General features: G+C 43.9%; 1 protein-coding gene across 3 annotated transcripts in view; it reads right to left on the bottom strand.

Annotated features, from left to right (window-relative positions):
- The window catches only part of LOC110495706 (fibronectin type III domain-containing protein 3B), a 122536-nt gene that overhangs the window by 55436 nt on the left and 48385 nt on the right, over window positions 1-18715 (bottom strand). For all 3 annotated transcript variants that reach the window (XM_036952127.1, XM_036952128.1, XM_036952129.1), the window contains exons 4-7: window positions 16903-16979; window positions 15018-15246; window positions 11135-11303; window positions 8431-8573 (exon numbers count right to left, since the gene is read on the bottom strand). In XM_036952127.1, the coding sequence (XP_036808022.1) occupies window positions 8431-8573; window positions 11135-11303; window positions 15018-15246; window positions 16903-16979 (618 nt within the window). The remainder of the gene's footprint in view (window positions 1-8430; window positions 8574-11134; window positions 11304-15017; window positions 15247-16902; window positions 16980-18715) is intronic.

Genomic DNA, 18715 nt, shown 5'->3' with positions numbered 1-18715 from the left:
TTCCACTTCATGATTGTGTCCCACTTGTTGTTGATTCTTCACAAAAAAAATACAGTTTTATATCTTTATGTTTGAAGCCTGAAATGTGGCAAAAGGTCGCAAAGTTCAAGGGGGCCGAATACTTTCGCAAGGAGTGGGAGGAGGAGTAGGAGTGGGTCGGGGTTAGCGCTGGTGTGTGTGTGGGTGTGTGTGTGTGTGCTTGCGTGCGTGTGTGTGTTTGTGCGTGCAATGGAAATGTGTGTAGTGTGTGTGTGTAGTGTGTAGTGTGTGTGTAATCCCTATACCAGAGACGCTTCAGACAGGAGCAGAGCTGCTTTCTCCATCAGAGCAGAGTTTACTAAATTACCCAGAAATGGTTTGTGTTTCAGAGAGAGAGAGAAAGAGAGAGAGAGAGATTAGAACACAGAAGAGGAGCGGAGGAGGAGAAGAGAAGAAGGCATGTTTATCAGGATGGAGAGAGAAGTGAGGAAAGCAGAGAGGAGGAGTACAGGGTTTGTGAGGGGTCATCATCAAGACCCTGGTGCTGGCCTACTGAGCAGCAAGGGGAACTGGCCCTATCTACCTTTAGGCTCTGCTCAAACCCTACATCCCAACCCAAGCCCTCCATTCCTCCACCTCTGGTCTCTTGGCCCAACCACCCCTAGAATAAAATAAAGGCACTTCAGTTTTCCCCACTAGCACTGATTTTGCTGATAGATACTTTGAGGGAAACTGTACTTATGATCATGACGTGTGGTTGTCCCACCTAGCTATCTTAAGATGAATGCACAGAGATGCTCTGGATAAGAGTGTCTGCTAAATGACTAAAATGGGTGTAGGGTGATTACACAATCACGGTGTTCCAGTTCTGTGACATCATCAGCAGGCGCAGCAGATGCAGGGGGAGGGGCTTGTCAGACGGTGAATATATCTAAGTGTGTCTGGGTGTATTTTTATTTTTTATTTATTTCACCTTTATTCAACCAGGTAGGCCAGTTGAGAACAAGTTCTCATTTACAACTGTGACCTGGCCAAGATAAAGCAAAGCAGTGTGACACAAACAACAACACAGAGATAAACAAATGTACAGTCAGTAACACAATAGAGAAAAAAAACATGTACATTGTGTGCAAATGAGGTAAGATTAGGGAAGTAAGGCAATAAATAGGCCGTAGTGGCGAATTAATTACAATTTAGCAATTAAACACTGGAGTGAAAGATGTGCAGAAGATGAATGTGCAAGTAGAGATACTGGGGTGCAAAGGATTAAAAAAATAATAATAACAATATGGGGATGAGGTAGTTTGGATGGGCTATTTACAGATGGGCTATGTACAGTTGCAATGATATGTGAGCTGCTCTGACAGCTGATGCTTAAAGTTAGTGATGGAGATATGACTCTCCAGCTTCAGCGATTTTTGCAATTCGTTCCAGTCATTGGCAGCAGAGAACTGCAAGGTAAGGCGGCCAAAGTAGGAATTGGCTTTGGGGGTGATCAGTGAGATATACCTGCTGGAGCGCATGCTACGGGCGGGTGCTGCTATGGTGACCAGTGAGCTGAGATAAGGCGGGGCTTTACCTAGCAGACTTCTAGATGACCTGGATCCAGTGGGTTTGGCGACAAATATGAAGCAAGGGCCAGCCGATGAGAGCATACAGGTCGCAGTGGTGGGTAGTGTATGGGGCTTTGGTGACAAAACAGATGGCACTGTGATAGACTGCATCCAATTTGTTGAGTAGAGTGTTGGAGGCTAATTTGTAAATCACATCGCCAAAGTCAAGGATCGGTAGGATGGTCAGTTTTACGAGGGTATGTTTGGCAGCATGAGTGAAGGATGCTTTGTTGCAAAATAGGAAGCCAATTCTAGATTTAGTTTTGGATTGGAGATGCTTAATGTGAGTCTGGAAGGAGAGTTTACAGTCTAGCCAGACACCTAGGTATTTGTAGTTGTCCAAGAATTCTAAGTCAGAGCCGTCCAGAGTAGTGATGCTGGACGGGCGGGCAGGTGCGGGCAGCGATCGGTTGAAGAGCATGCATTTAGTCTTACTAGCATTTAAGAGCAGTTGGAGGCCACAGAAGGAGAGTTGTATGGCATTGAAGCTCATCAGGAGCCCAGCTGATTTGTAGGGGTCCAGATTTTGCAACTCTTTCAGAACATCAGCTATCTGGATTTGGGTGAAGGAGAAATGGGGGAGGTTTGGGCAAGTTGTTGTGGGGGGTGCAGGGTTGTTGTGGGGGGTGCAGGGTTGTTGAACGGGGTAGGGTAGCCAGGTGGAAAGCATGGCCAGCCATAGAAAAATGCTTATTGAAATTCTCAATTATAGTGGATTTATCGGTGGTGACAGTGTTTCCTAACCTCAGTGCAGTGGGCAGCTGGGAAGAGGTGCTCTTATTCTCCATGGACTTTTTACAGTGTCCCAGAACTTTTTTGAGTTAGTACTACAGGATACAAATTTCTGTTTGAAAAAGCTAGCCTTAGCTTTCCTAACTGCCTGTGTATATTGGTTCTTAACTTTCCTGAAAGTTGCATATCACGGGGGCTATCCGATGCTAATGCAGTACGCCACAGGATGTTTTTGTGCTGGTCAAGGGCAGTCAGGTCTGGAGTGAACCAAGAACTATATCTGTCCCTGGTTCTAAATTGCTGAATGGGGCTTATTTAAGATGGTGTAAAAAATATACTTTTAGAAACTAGAAACAATGAATTGAAGGAACGGAGGAGAGTGGGAGATACAGAGACAAAGAAAGAGAGGCACAGCGCCATGAAAAGCTATTTGCCCCCATTCGGATTTTAGCATATTGTTGACACTGAATGGTATCAGATCTTCATCCAAAACCCAATATTGGATTAAGGGGACCTGAGTTTACTAATAACAAAAAAAAATGGATTCTTATTTCATTTATTTAATTAAGAAAGTTATGCAACGACCAATTCCCCCGTGTGAAAAAGTAATTTCCCCCTCACACTCAATAAGTGGTTGTACCACCTTCAGCAGCGCTGACTGCAACCAAACCCTTCCTGTAGTTGTCTCTCACGTTGCTGTGGAGGAATTGTGTCCCACTCAACTGCTTGTTTCAAATCCTGCCACAACATCTCGATTGGGATCATTAGGTCTGGACTTTGACTGGTCCATTCCGAAACTTCAAATGTTTAGCTTTTTAGACATTTTCTTGTAGACTTGATTGTGTGTTTTGGATCATTGTCTTGCTGCGTGACCCAGCTGCGGGTCATTAGCTTCAGCTTACAGGCGGATGACCTGACATTCTCCTGTAGAATTCCCCTGCAGAACGTTTTGGATGACACGGGTCCCATTATGCCTGGCAAAAACCAAGCACTGCATTCCACAGTAAGAACCTCACAACAATGGTCAAGCATACATTTTTGCATAAATTTGTTTATGAAATAAATGAAATACGTATGCATTTGTTCACTCAGGTTCCCAACTAGGTTTTGGTTGAAGATCTGATATGATTCACTATCAAAAATATGCAAAAGTAGATTTTCTTTTTGAAGGGGGCACTGTAGAGATAGAGGGTGAGAGAGATATAAGATAAAGAGAACAAAAGGAGAATGAGAGAGAGAAACAGAGCGATAGGAAAAGAAGCCTGCAGGGTGAGTTCCACAGCGTTTTCATCTATGCATGGTGAGCATTCCATCTGCTCAACAGCTGGCCTCCTTAATACACACACACACATTTTTCTATCCTTGTGGGGACATCAAATGTATTTCCATTCAAAATCCTATTTTCTCTAACCCATAACCCTAATTGTTACCACACACACACACACACACACACACACACACGTTGAGACCTGTCTGAGAAGGTTTGTAGTCATGGTGACAGTTTAGTTCTCATGGACAGAGACCATGCTATACAGACAAGATTAGTGTGTGTGTGTCCAGCCATACCTTCATAGAGGAGGTGTGTGAGGTGCCAAAAAACACAGGAATTCTTCCGCTCTTCCTGGTAGGCAACAGTGTGTGTGTGTGTGTGTGTGTGTGTGTTGGCTGAAGCGTTGGGAACTCTGAGATGGTAGAAGTACAGTTTCAACCCAGCCGACCAAAAGGAAATGTGTTAATATCACTGTTCTTAAGATCATCAATTAATCTACAGTTGAAGTTGTAAATATATATACACCTAGATTGGAGTCATTGAAACTCGTTTTTCAACCACTCCACACATTTCTTGTTAACCAACTATAGTTTTGGCAAGTCGGTTAGGACATCTACATTGTGCATGACACAAGTCATTTTTCCAACAATTGTTTACAGACAGATTATTTCACTTATAATTAATTCACTGTCTCACAATTACAGTGGGTCAGAAGTTTACGTACACTAAGTTGACTGTGCCTTTAAACAGCTTGGAAAATTCCAAAAAATGATGTCATGGCTTTAGAAGCTTCTGATAGTCTAATGGACATCATTTGAGTCAGTTGGAGGTGTACCTGTGGATGTATTTCAAGTCCTACTTTCCAACTCAGTGCCTCTTTGCTTGACATCATGGGAAAATCCAAAGAAATCAGCCAAGACCTCAGAAAATATATTTGTCATCCCGCTCAGGAAGGAGACACGTTCTGTCTCCTAGAGATGAATGTATTTTGGTGCGAAAAGTGCAAATCAATTCCAGAACAACAGCAAAGGACCTTGTGAAGATGCTGGAGGGAACCGGTACAAAAGTATCTATATCCACAGTAAAACGAGTCCTATATCAACATGAACTGAAAGGTCACTCATCAAGGAAGAAACCACTGCTCCAAAACCGCCATACAAAAGCCAGACTACAGTTTGCAAATGCACATGGGGACAAAGATCGTACTTTTTGGAGAAATGTCCTCTGGTCTGATGGAACAAAAATAGAACTGTTTGGCCATAATGACCATCGTTATGTTTGGAGGAAAAAGGGGGAGGCTTGCAAGCCGAAGAACACCATCCCAACCATGAAGCACGGGGGTGGCTGCATAACGTTGTGGGGGTGCTTTGCTGTAGGAGGGACTGGTGCACTTCACGAAATAGATGGCATCATGAGGAATGAAAATTATGTGGATATATTGAAGCAACATCTCAAGACATCAGTCAGGAAGTTAAAGCTTGGTCGCAAATGGGTCTTCCAAATGGACAATGACCCCAAGCATACTTCCAAAGTTGTGGAAAAATGGCTTAAGGACAACAAAGTCAAGGTATTGGAGTGGCCATCACAAAGCCCTGGCCTCAATCCTATAGAAAATGTGTGGGAAGAACTGAAAAAGCATGTGCGAGGCCTACAAACCTGACTCAGTTACACCAGCTCTGTCAGGAGGAATGGCCCAAAATTCACCCAACTTATTGTGGGAAGCTTGTGGAAGGCTACCTGAAACGTTTGACGTAAGTTAAACAATTGAAAGGCAATGCTACCAAGTACTAATTGAGTGAATGTAAACTTCTGACTCACTGGGAATGTGATGAAAGAAATAAAATCTGAAATAAATCACTCTCTACTATCATTCTGACATTTCACATTCTTAAAATAAAGTGGTGATCCTAACTGACCTAAGACAGGGAATGTTTTACTAGGATTAAATGTCAGGAATTGTGAAAAACTGAGTTTAAATGTATTTGGCTAAGGTGTATGTAAACTTCCGACTTCAGCTGTAAATCAGATGGTAATGATGCATATGATATGCATCTCTGGCTCTGCACTAGCCAACATTGTGCAGATGTGTGTAAGAGAGACTTGTAAGAACAAGACTGAGTCAGACTGGACTTGTACTCCTTGAACCAGCTGACACAGACAGGCAGGCCCTTATTTGGGGGGGGGGGGGGGGGGGGGGGCTATTACCATAGGAACACAGGCAAAATCATGGAGGGTGGGAGAGCGTACACACTTACAGAGAGTCACTATAACGGCGTGGTTTATTTTAAAAGGCCTGAGTCATGCTAAGGTCAGGGGTCGGATGTGTTAATGAACTAAACGAGCACTTACAGCTCTCTCTCTCTCTCTCTCTCTCTCTCTCTCTGGATGACATCATCTTACATCAGTCTTTTGTTTTAAACGTGTCAGGAGACGTCTATTTTCTTTTCTCTCCTTTCCTCCCCCTTCCCTCCTCTCCTCAAAGTAGCCATTCTACAGTATAACCAACATGGACTGGCCACGTCATTTTCCTAAAATCACTGCTCTCTACATAGAAAGGATGCCACGTTCAAAACAACTCGGAACTCAGAAATCTCTGACTTCGGAATTCAGTACATTAAAGACAGCTGTGAACTCAGAGTAAATGGTCATCCAACTCGGAATGCCAAGTCGGGAACTTGGACATCTTTCTAGGGCTCCAACTTTCTGACCTGAAGACTACTGACGTCATCTTGAAAGCACCACTAGAATCACAGAAAGGTGATGCCGTTATGATGACGTAGAACCAACATGGCGGACAAAGGCACATCTGTTTCAGTTGAAATCTAAGCTCTACTGAGAAACTGCAACGTTGGCGTTGATCCACCATGGGACATCAGTTTCCTGAAATCACTGTTCTCTACAGATAAACTGCGCCGCTGACGTAGATCCATCATGGAGGACAGAGGCACATCTGATTGTGTTTAGAGCGGCTCAGTTCTAAGGACGAGCGGTGGGCTTTACTGACTGTCTTGACTGACTGGTAGCCAAGCACATTACTGGAATATAGTACATTAGCCAATAGACACACAAACACACACGTCCAGGAGGGCACAGAGCAAAGTCTACAGCGTGGGTGTGTTTGTGTGTGAGTGTGAACCCTGTCTGGTGTTCCAGACAGTGTGTGTGTGTGTGTGTGTGATACTCATGGTTGAAAGCAGTAGATTAGACAGATGGAATGTTCTCTCTCTCTCCCTTTGTCTCTCATCCCCCTCTCACTCTCTCTACCATCTCTCTCTCCCTCTGTCTCTCATCCCCCTCTCACTCTCTCTACCATCTCTCTCTCCCTTTGTCTCTCATCCCCCTCTCACTCTCTCTACCATCTCTCTCTCCACTCAGTCTCTCATCCCCCTCTCTCTACCATCTTTCTCTCCACTCAGTCTCTCATCCCCCTCTCACTCTCTCTACCATCTCTCTCTCCACTCAGTCTCTCATCCCCCTCTCTCTACCATCTTTCTCTCCACTCAGTCTCTCATCCCCCTCTCACTCTCTCTACCATCTTTCTCTCCACTCAGTCTCTCATCCCCCTCTCACTCTCTACCATCTCTCTCTCCACTCAGTCTCTCATCCCCCTCTCACTCTCTCTACCATCTTTCTCTCCACTCAGTCTCTCATCCCCCTCTCACTCTCTCTCCACTCTCTCTACCATCACTCTCCACTCATTCTCTCATCCCCCTCTCACTCTCTCTCCACTCTCTCTACCATCTCTCTCTCCACTCAGTCTACCTCCAAGCTTTTCATTCGCTCTCATATTCTGTTCTCACTTTTAATCCCCCTGTCCCTCTATCATACTCTTCTCTTTTTCTCCCTCTCTTTTTCCCTCTATCATACTCTTCTCTTTTTCTCCCTCTCTCTCTCTTTCTCCCTCTCTCATGCTCTGATTGTTTTAGAGGAAGCCCAGTCACGGGGTGTGTGTGTGTGTGTGTGTGTGTGTGTGCGTGTGTGTGTGTGTGCGTGTGTGTGTGTTGTAGCCGAGTCAGCCTGATCTCCAGTCCAGAACTGAGACCCTGCTAGACCATCAGAAAGACACAGATACTCCTAGACATACACTGACATGTACTGTACGTGTGTGTGTGTGTGAAGATACTGAGTTGATCAAAGCTCATCAGGCTCTCTCTCTTTCCATGATGTCACCACCCAGCCCAACAAACACCCCTTACACCTGGCCTTAATGGAACATTCCCCTGACCCTGGACTGTACAGCCGGGCTGGTCCAAAGCTGAAATGGGGGTCTGAGAGGTGGTTTGGCCTGCTTCTTTGGGATTAACTCTGGTGTCTGTCAGCAGGCCTGTCTGTCACCACCTCTGCACACAGGCCAGCGAGATAGAGATGTGTGTGTTTGAAAGGGAGCTCAAAGGGTTCCTTCATGGAGACCAGGACTCAACAGATATGTACTGTACCTCATCCCTCTTCCCTCTCTCCCCCTTACTCCCCTCACATCCACTCCTCTCCTCACTACCTCTCCTCTCTCCTATCCTGCCCCCCCCCCTCCCAGACAAGGCCAGTATTGTAGAGGGAGAAACCGATAGGTCTCGGGAAAGCCTCAGCTATGTGGTTACCTAGACAACCCCTTCTCTCCCCCCTCCCTCTCTCTCCACCTCTCCTCTCCACCTCAGTAAGACACCATTCATCTTTTTCTCTCTTTCATTGAGAATAAAAGAGAGAGAGACATTGATGAATATTCACTTATCTGTGTGTGTGTGTGTGTGTGTGTGTGTGTGTGTGTGTGTGTGTGTGTGTGTGTGTGTGTGTCTGCGTGTGTGTGTCTGCGTGTGTGTGTCTGCGTGTGTGTGTGTTTACCTTGCGGTGATTGTGTGTGTGTGTCTGGCTCGTTGCTCCTTGGGCTGCTCCGTAGTTGTCGTCGTTCCGGCTTCTTCCCTCCTGGACTGTTAGCTCCGCCCATTGACCCCAATGACCCTAGTGAAGGGACGTGGCTCTTCCCGCTGTAACCAATCAAATACAACCAAACTTTATTGACAAAAACTGCATGGAAAGCATCTCAGTAGACTTTACAATGACAATAGACCCAACACATGCTCTTAAAACAGAGTCAAATAGTTTGCATGTGTTTTAGACAACCTCATCCTTCTATAGGAAAACAATGTCTGGTCAACGTCTAACTTCTATAGGAAAACAATGTCTGGTCAACGTCTGTAACTTCTATAGGAAAACAATGTCTGGTCAACGTCTAACTTCTATAGGAAAACAATGTCTGGTCAACGTCTGTAACAATGTCTGGTCAACGTCTAACTTCTATAGGAAAACAATGTCTGGTCAACGTCTAACTTCTATAGGAAAACAATGTCTGGTCAACGTCTGTAACTTCTATAGGAAAACAATGTCTGGTCAACGTCTAACTTCTATAGGAAAACAATGTCTGGTCAACGTCTGTAACTTCTATAGGAAAACAATGTCTGGTCAACGTCTGTAACTTCTATAGGAAAACAATGTCTGGTCAACGTCTAACTTCTATAGGAAAACAATGTCTGGTCAACGTCTGTAACTTCTATAGGAAAACAATGTCTGGTCAACGTCTGTAACTTCTATAGGAAAACAATGCCTGGTCAACGTCTGTAACTTCTATAGGAAAACAATGTCTGGTCAACGTCTGTAACTTCTATAGGAAAACAATGTCTGGTCAACGTCTGTAACTTCTATAGGAAAACAATGTCTGGTCAACGTCTGTAACTTCTATAGGAAAACAATGTCTGGTCAACGTCTCTAACTTCTATAGGAAAACAATGTCTGGTCAACGTCTGTAACATCTATAGGAAAACAATGTCTGGTCAACGTCTGTAACTTCTATAGGAAAACAATGTCTGGTCAACGTCTAACTTCTATAGGAAAACAATGTCTGGTCAACGTCTAACTTCTATAGGAAAACAATGTCTGGTCAACGTCTGTAACTTCTATAGGAAAACAATGTCTGGTCAACGTCTAACTTCTATAGGAAAACAATGTCTGGTCAACGTCTGTAACTTCTATAGGAAAACAATGTCTGGTCAACGTCTGTAACTTCTATAGGAAAACAATGTCTGGTCAACGTCTAACTTCTATAGGAAAACAATGTCTGGTCAACGTCTGTAACTTCTATAGGAAAACAATGTCTGGTCAACGTCTGTAACTTCTATAGGAAAACAATGCCTGGTCAACGTCTGTAACTTCTATAGGAAAACAATGTCTGGTCAATGTCTGTAACTTCTATAGGAAAACAATGTCTGGTCAACGTCTAACTTCTATAGGAAAACAATGTCTGGTCAACGTCTAACTTCTATAGGAAAACAATGTCTGGTCAACGTCTCTAACTTCTATAGGAAAACAATGTCTGGTCAACGTCTGTAACTTCTATAGGAAAACAATGTCTGGTCAACGTCTGTAACTTCTATAGGAAAACAATGTCTGGTCAACGTCTAACTTCTATAGGAAAACAATGTCTGGTCAACGTCTAACTTCTATAGGAAAACAATGTCTGGTCAACGTCTGTAACTTCTATAGGAAAACAATGTCTGGTCAACGTCTGTAACTTCTATAGGAAAACAATGTCTGGTCAACGTCTGTAACTTCTATAGGAAAACAATGTCTGGTCAACGTCTAACTTCTATAGGAAAACAATGTCTGGTCAACGTCTAACTTCTATAGGAAAACAATGTCTGGTCAACGTCTAACTTCTATAGGAAAACAATGTCTGGTCAACGTCTGTAACTTCTATAGGAAAACAATGTCTGGTCAACGTCTGTAACTTCTATAGGAAAACAATGTCTGGTCAACGTCTGTAACTTCTATAGGAAAACAATGTCTGGTCAACGTCTGTAACTTCTATAGGAAAACAATGTCTGGTCAACGTCTAACTTCTATAGGAAAACAATGTCTGGTCAACGTCTGTAACTTGTTTATAGTGTCTCTCCTGTCTGCATTATGGCTATAGATCTCAGACTTGTAGATCATGTTGATCACTAGTAAAACCAGTAACTAGTCTAAACTACTAACTAGTCTAACTAGTCTGTAACTTGTCTCTAATTATAAGGCTAATCCTTTCACACTTGTAGAGAAAGAAACTAGTCTCTAAGTTCTAACTAGTATTGTAACTAGTCTCTAACTAGTATTGTAACTAGTCTCTAACTAGTATTGTAACTAGTCTCTAACTAGTATTGTAACTAGTCTCTAACTAGTATTGTATCTAGTGTTTACGTATTACTGTACCTACAGTTTCTCAGAGCAGGAAGATAATCCTGCAGCAACAGGAAATGTGAATTATTATGTGGATTATAAATAATGGACATTTTTGTAGCGGTTGACACATTTTTCGTTAGGGCAAATAAAGCCTGACATTTTAAAGTGAAAATGACAAACTTTAGAAGCCTTATTAAACCACGAACACACGGCAAGTTAGCATTTCTTTCTAGCGAAGGAAAACTCTCTGCGACAACGGATTGCTCAAATGAAGATGGTGCATCTGTCGTCTCGGACTAGTTGAACCGGTCTCTAACTAGGACTGTTCTCTGACCTGTATCCATTGTGGCTGGAGCCCAGAGACTTGTACAGGGAGGAGGGAGGAGAGTTGAGTCTGTTCTGTCGCTCCAGCTGTCTCTGCTCCTTCATCTTCTTAGGCTGGGGCTTGTTATAGCTCTCCTCTCTGCCAATGTAGCTGGACATGCCATACACTGGGATTATCTCTGGGAGACAGAGATGGAGGGGGTGAAGAGGGAGGGAGAGAGGGAGAGGAAAATGAGAGCCCGGAAAGACGAAAGAGGGAGTTAGCTATGTAATTGAGGTGTATTTATATACACTGAGTGGACAAAAACATTAAGGACACCTGCTACAGACATAGACGGACCAGGTGACTGAAGGTGAAAGCTGTGATCCCTTACTGATGTCATTTGTTACAATCAGTGTAGATGAAGGGGAGGAGACAGGTTAAAGAAGGATTTTTAAGCCTTGAGACAATTGAGACGGATTGTGTGCGTGCGCCATTCAGAGGGTGAATGGGCAAGACAAAATAAGCGCCTCCGAACGGGTTATGTAGTAGGTGCCAGGCGCACCGGTTTGAGTGTGTCAAGAACTGCAGTGCTGCTGGGTTTTTCCACACTCAACAGTTTCCTGTGTGTATCAAGAATGGTCCACCACTCAAAGGACATCCAGCCAACTTGACACAACTATGGGAAGCATTAAGAGTCAACATGGGCCAGCATCCCTGTGGAACGCTTTCGACACCTTGTAGAGTCCATGCCCTGACGGATTGAGTCAGTTCTGAGGGCAAAGCAGGGGGGAGGGGATACATAGGAATCATGTAGTAACCAAAAAAGTGTTCAACAAATCAAAATATATTTTAGATGTTAGATTCTTCAAAGTAGCCACCCTTTGCCTTGACAGCTTTGCACACTCTTGGCATTCTCTCAACCAGCTGCATGAGGTAGTCACCTGGAATGCATTTCAATTAACCTCTTGGTGTTAGGGGGCAGTATTTTAATTTTTGGGAAAAAAACATTCCCGTTTTAAACGGGATATTTTGTCAGGAAAAGATGCTAGAATATGCATATAATTGACAGCTTTGGATAGAAAACACTCTAACGTTTCCAAAACTGTAAAGATATTGTCTGTGAGTATAACAGAACTGATGTTGCAGGCGAAAGCCTAAGAAAAATCCAAGTGCCCCAGGTTTTGAAAGCTCTGCGTTCCAATGACTCCCTATTCAGCTGTGAATGTACCATCAACGAGCTTACGCTTTCTACGTATTCCCCAAGGTGTCTACAGCATTGTGACGTAGTTTTACGCATTTCTGTTGAAGAATAGCCGTATGGGGGCACATTGCGTAAGTGGTCACATGGTGGCTCCGAGAGAGATTCTCGCGTAAAATACAGAGGTAGCCATTACTCCAATCGGTCAGAGTGAAAAACGAATTGTCCCGACTGATATATTATCGAATAGATATTAGAAAAACACCTTGAAGATGGATTCTAAACAACGTTTGCCATGTTTCTGTCGATATTTTGGAGCTAATTTGGAATATTTTTCGGCGTTGTGGTGACCGCAATTTCCGGGCGATTTCTCAGCCAAACGTGAAGAACAAACGGAGCTATTTCGCCTACAAAAATAATATTTTGGGAAAAAATGAACTTTGGCTGTCTACCTGGGAGTCTCGTGAGTGAAAACATCCGAAGTTCATCAAAGGTAAACGATTTAATTTGATTGCTTTTCTGATTTCCGTGACAAGTTTGCCTGCTGCTAGCAAGGCATAATGCTATGCTAGGCTATGATAAACTTACACAAATGCTTGTCTAGCGTTGGCTGTAAAGCATATTTTGAAAATCTGAGATGACAGGGTGATTAACAAAAGGCTAAGCTGTGTTCCAATATATTTCACTTGTGATTTTCATGAATAGGAACATTTTCTAGGAAGATTTATGTCCGTTGCGTTATGCTAATTAGTGTCAGATGATGATAACGGTCCCGTGGCTGGGCGTCACTACAGGTTAACAGGTGTGCCTTGTTAAAAGTTCATTTGTGGAATTTCTTTCCTTCTTAATGCATTTGAGACAATCAGTTGTGTTGTGACAAAGTAGGGGTGGTATACAGAAGATAACCCTATTTGGTAAAAGATAAAGTCCATATTATGGCAAGAACAGCTCACATAAGCAACGAGAAACAACAGTCCATCACTACTTTAAGACATGAAGGGCAGGCAATGTGGAAAATTTCAAGCGCTATGATGAAACTGGCTCTCATGAGGACCCCCACAGGAAAGGAATACCCAATTTACCTCTGCTGCAGAGGATAAATTCATTAGAGTTACCAGACTCAGAAATTGCCACCCAAATAAATGCTTCACTGAGTTCAAGTAACAGACACATCTCAGCATCCACTGTTGATAGGAGGCTGCGTGAATCAGGCCTTCATGGTCGAATTGCTGCAAAGAAACCACTTCTAAAGGACACAAATAAGAAGAAGAGACTTGATTGGGCCAAGAAACACAAGCAATAGACATTAGACCGGTGGAAATCTGTCCTTTGGTCTGATGAGTCCAAATTTGAGATTTTTGGTTCCAACTGCCGTGTCTTTGTGAGACGCAGAGTAGGTGAATGGATGATCTCTGCATATGTAGTTCCCAGCGTGAATCATGGAGGAGGAGGTGTGATGGCGTGGGCGTGCTTTGCTGGTGACACTGTTAGTGATTTATTTAGAAGTCAAGGCACACTTAACCAGCATGGCTACCACAGCATTCTGCAGCGATACGCCATCCCATTTGGTTTGTGCTTAGTGGGACTATCATTTGTTTTTCAACAGGACAATGACCCAACACACCTCCAAGCTGTGTAAGGGCTATTTGACCAAGAAGGAGAGTGATGGAGTGCTGCATCAGATGACCTGGCCTCCACAATCACCTGACCTCAACCCAACTGAGATGGTTTGGGATGAGTTGGACCTCAGATTGAAGGAAAAGTAGCCAACAAGTGCTCAGCATATGTGGGAACTCCTTCAAGACTGTTGGAAAAGCATTGCAAGTGAAGCTGGTTGAGAGAATGCCAAAAATGTGCAAAGCTGGTATCAAGGCAAAGGGTGGCTACTTTGAAGAATCTAAAATATAAAATATATTTTGATTTGTTGAACACGTTTTTGGTTACTACATGATTCCATATGTGTTCTTTCATTATTCTACAATGTAGAAAATAGTAAAAAATAAAATAAAATGAATGAATGAGTAGGAATGTTCTAACTTTTGACTGGCACTGTATATAGCTCCAGTGGTGTAAAGTATTTAAGTAAAAAAATACTAAAAGTACTACTTAAGTAGTTTTGGGGGTTTCTGTACTTTACTATATATACTTTTGACAACTTTTACTTTTACTCCACTACATTCCTAAAGAAAATAATGTATTATCTACTCCAAACATTTTCTCTGACGCACAAAAGTCCTCGTTACATTTTAAATGCTTAGCAGGACAGGAACATTTTTCAATTCACGCACTTAAAAGAGAACATCCCTGGTCATCCCTACTGCCTCTGATCTGGCAGACTCACTAAACACAAATGCTTTCTTTGTAAATGATGTCTGAGTGTTGGAGTGTGCCCCTGGCTATCCATAAACAAAACAAAACAAGACAATTGTGCCGTATGGTTTGCTTAATATAATGAATTGTAAATTATTTATACTTTTACTTTTGATACTTAAGTATATTTTATCAATTACAATTACTTAAGTATATTTAAAACCAAATACTTTTAGTAGTATTTTACTGGGTGACGTTCCCTTTTACTTGAGTCATTTTCTATTAAGGTATCTCAAGTATGACAATTGAGTACTTTTTCCACCATGGTATATATCTCTAGTACAGGCTACAGTATCTCATATGCCCATAGACATGTCTTAGACTGGGGTGTGGGTATCTTACCTTCTCCATATATGGGCGGGAGGTGGTGTTGGTAGTACTGGTGGGGGGGCAGGTCTCCAGGACTCACAGGGGGGTAGAAGGAGTGAGAGTTGGGGATAAAGTGGGGGTGGGTGAGGTACGGCGGGAGGTGGTGCGTGGGGGAGAGAGCGGGGGAGTACGAGGGGGGATAACATTCAGGAGACTGGGGGGTGACGACCACCCGACGCACTCCTGTGTTGTCTTCTAACACCTGGGGGGAGGAGAGGCAAAGGGGAGAGGAGGGAGGAGAGGGGGAGGGGGAGGGGAGGAGAGGAATTCTTAGCATTACTGGAGAATTCCACAATAGAACACATCCAATAACACTCCACAAATACTGGACTCAATTAAATCCAACCCACACTGGAGTGTTCACACAGTAGTTCTCCCCATGGTCAAATAACATGGCAGGTTGTGTAAAACCCACCATCACCACCAGGAAGTAGTTCCCCTCACAGGTAACTACAGTTGACAGATTAAGAGGAGTGTGTGGGGGGCAGTAGTTTGTAACCCAATACACTAAATTAAATTGCTATGGGTTTGATCAAACTCCAGTTTAAGACTTTGGCTGTACACACATGCATGCACACACACACACACACACACACACAAATTCCACCAATTCAGACACTCTCTCGCACACACATTCCATTCCATTCACACACATTCCAATTAGTAAGCAAACACACACTCCCCCATGAGAGTTGCTTCCAAGCACACACACAAGCACCACACAAACAACACACAAACGCACCACACACACACACCACACACACACACACACACAGGCAGCAAGAGAGAGAGAGCAAGAGAGGAGAAAAGATAGCCGACCACTCTCTGACTCCCCCCTCCGACCTCCACATCCTCTATACAAAACAGACTTACCAAACGTGAAAAACAGACATGTTTATGTGAAAACAAGGCCAAAGTCCCACCAGAAACTAGTTGACAGAGGATCCCCCTCTCTCTCCTTCCATCCCTCTCTCTCTCTCCTTCCATCCCTCTCTCTCTCTCTCTTTCCATCCCTCTCTCTCTCTCTCTCTTTCCATCCCTCTCTCTCCTTCCTTCCATCCCCCTCTCTCTCTCCTTCCATCCCTCTCTCTCTCTCCTTCCATCCCTCTCTCTCTCTCCTTCCATCCCTCTCTCTCTCTCCTTCCATCCCTCTCTCTCTCTCCTTCCATCCCTCTCTCTCCTTCCATCCCTCTCTCTCCTTCCATCCCTCTCTCTCTCTCTCCACCCATCCCTCTCTCTCTCTCCACCCATCTCTCTCTCGCTCCACCCATCCCTCTCTCGCTCCACCCATCCCTCTCTCCACCCATCCCTCTCTCCACCCATCCCTCTCTCTCCTTCCATCTCTCTCTCTCCTTCCATCTCTCTCTCTCCTCCCATCTCTCTCTCTCCTCCCATCTCTCTCTCCTTCCATCTCTCTCCTCCCATCTCTCTCTCTCCTCCCATCTCTCTCCTCCCATCTCTCTCTCTCCTCCCATCTCTCTCTCTCCTCCCATCTCTCTCTCTCCTCCCATCTCTCTCTCTCCTCCCATCTCTCTCTCTCCTCCCATCTCTCTCTCCCCTCCCATCTCTCTCTCCTTCCATCTCTCTCGCTCCACCCATCCCTCTCTTTCGCTCCACCCATCCCTCTCTCTCCTTCCATCCCTTTCTCTCCTTCCATCCCTTTCTCTCCTTGTGGGTGTTTATGTACTATAACGGTGACACTTTTTCCCGCTCGCAGTTGGCTCCCCCCAACACACACAGTCAATGGCCTCGCTGCTATCACCCCCCCAACAATGTACCCTGCAATAATCAACACATTCCTCTCTGCTCTGGACGGCTTCAGTTGAGAGCAAGTTTACCGCACACAAACACAGCTTACCTGGGAGATGTATCCTGGGGGGACGTGGATGGGGGGGATTGATCCATTGGGAGACATCATTGGGACCTCAGCAGGACCTGCACAAAAGATACACACTGTCAGCCACTGTAACACACACACACGCTAATAACAAGGTAACGCCTAGGCTTTAGTTCAACATGCTAACACGGTCTTGTGTCATGCAGGAGACCTGGATTCAGTCACAGACACACAAACAACAGCAGGTAAAAACCTTATGGAGGAAAATCCACACATTTTTGTGTTTACTTTTCCACTGTGATCTCTCTCCTCCCCCTGGTAAAGTCATTGGTATCCCGTAGACTGCTGTAGGCAAGTCTGGGTTCATTGTACATCATACTAAACACACACACACACACACACACACACACACAGTAGATGAGAAGTACACAGACCCCTTTTTGCCCCCTCTCTGACCTCCCTTCGACCCTCCTCCCTCTCTTCTTTTCTGGGGAATATGAAGTTGTTCATTGAGCATAACATATGAAAACACAAACATACACTCACACACACACACAAACGCATTCACACACATTTGCACGCACACACAAATACACGCAAGCACACCCACTTGGCAAACAGACATGTGTTTAGACAGTCTCTGCAGCCTCTGTGCTCGTCGCTCAGCAAACAGCAGCTTTCCACAACTTAAACACACACAGCACAGAGTGTTCCCATCTGTGGCCCCCTAGACACAAGCACACACACACACACAGAGGGTAGAACATGGCTCTTTAGTGTACAATCATTTTGGAGTAACTCTGGGAACAAGTTCCTATTTATTTTTGGTCTATAATGAATTAAACAACCCACATGTGAACTTCAAAATCTACAACAGCCGAGCTAAAGGCAGAAGCAAGCACAGACAGGTAACTGCCAAAATAAAGGAAACACCAACATAAAGTGTCTTAACAGCATAACAGCTTCAATGCACCTTGGCATAGATTCTACAAGTGTCTGGAACTCTATTGCAGGGATGTGACGCCATTCTTCCACGAGAAATTCCATAATTTGTTGTTTTATTGCTGGTGATGGAAAACTCTGTCTCAGGCGCCACTCCAGAATCTCCCATAAATGTTCAATTGAGTTGAGATCTGGTGACTGAGACGGCCATGGCACATGGTTTACATCATTTTCATGATCCCTCAAACCATTCAGTGACCACTCGGGCCCTTTGGAGGGGGGCATTGTCATCCTGTGGGCCACAGCCATGGTAGCCATAATGACGGTCAAAATAATGGCCTACCCAGCATTTTTGACCCTAAGCATGATGGGATGTTAATTGCTGAATTAACTCAGGAACCACACCTGTGTGGAAGCACCTGCTTTCAATATATCCTGAACAAAAATATAAACGCAACATGTAACAATTTCAACGTTTTCACTGAGTTACAGTTCATTGTAAAGATGGCTGACGTTCTACATGCTCCTAACCAATTGTGCTATTTAGTTAGTTTTATTGGGTTGTTTGCAACTTATTTTGAAACTTATTTTGTACATAATGTACCATCTCTTATGACCGAAAGTAACATGGACATCAGAACAGCGATTACTCACCACGAACTGGAAGAAGCTTTTTCCTTTAACGAGAAGGATTTACTGCTCTCCCGGGAACAGGCCCAGATCCGTGTCATTTGCGTGAAGAAAAGATGGATGAAAAGAGGACGCAGATCGGGCTGCCTTTTGAGAATCCGTAGGCGAGCGAGTAAACTCCCACTGCCATCTACTTGCTAATCATTGGAAAATTAAATTGATGACCTACGATTACAATTATCCTACCAACAGGACATTGAGA

The sequence above is a fragment of the Oncorhynchus mykiss genome, chromosome 18 (assembly GCF_013265735.2).
Source record: "Oncorhynchus mykiss isolate Arlee chromosome 18, USDA_OmykA_1.1, whole genome shotgun sequence".
Taxonomy (NCBI): Eukaryota; Metazoa; Chordata; class Actinopteri; order Salmoniformes; family Salmonidae; genus Oncorhynchus; species Oncorhynchus mykiss.
This window is presented reverse-complemented; position numbering and strand designations above follow the sequence as displayed.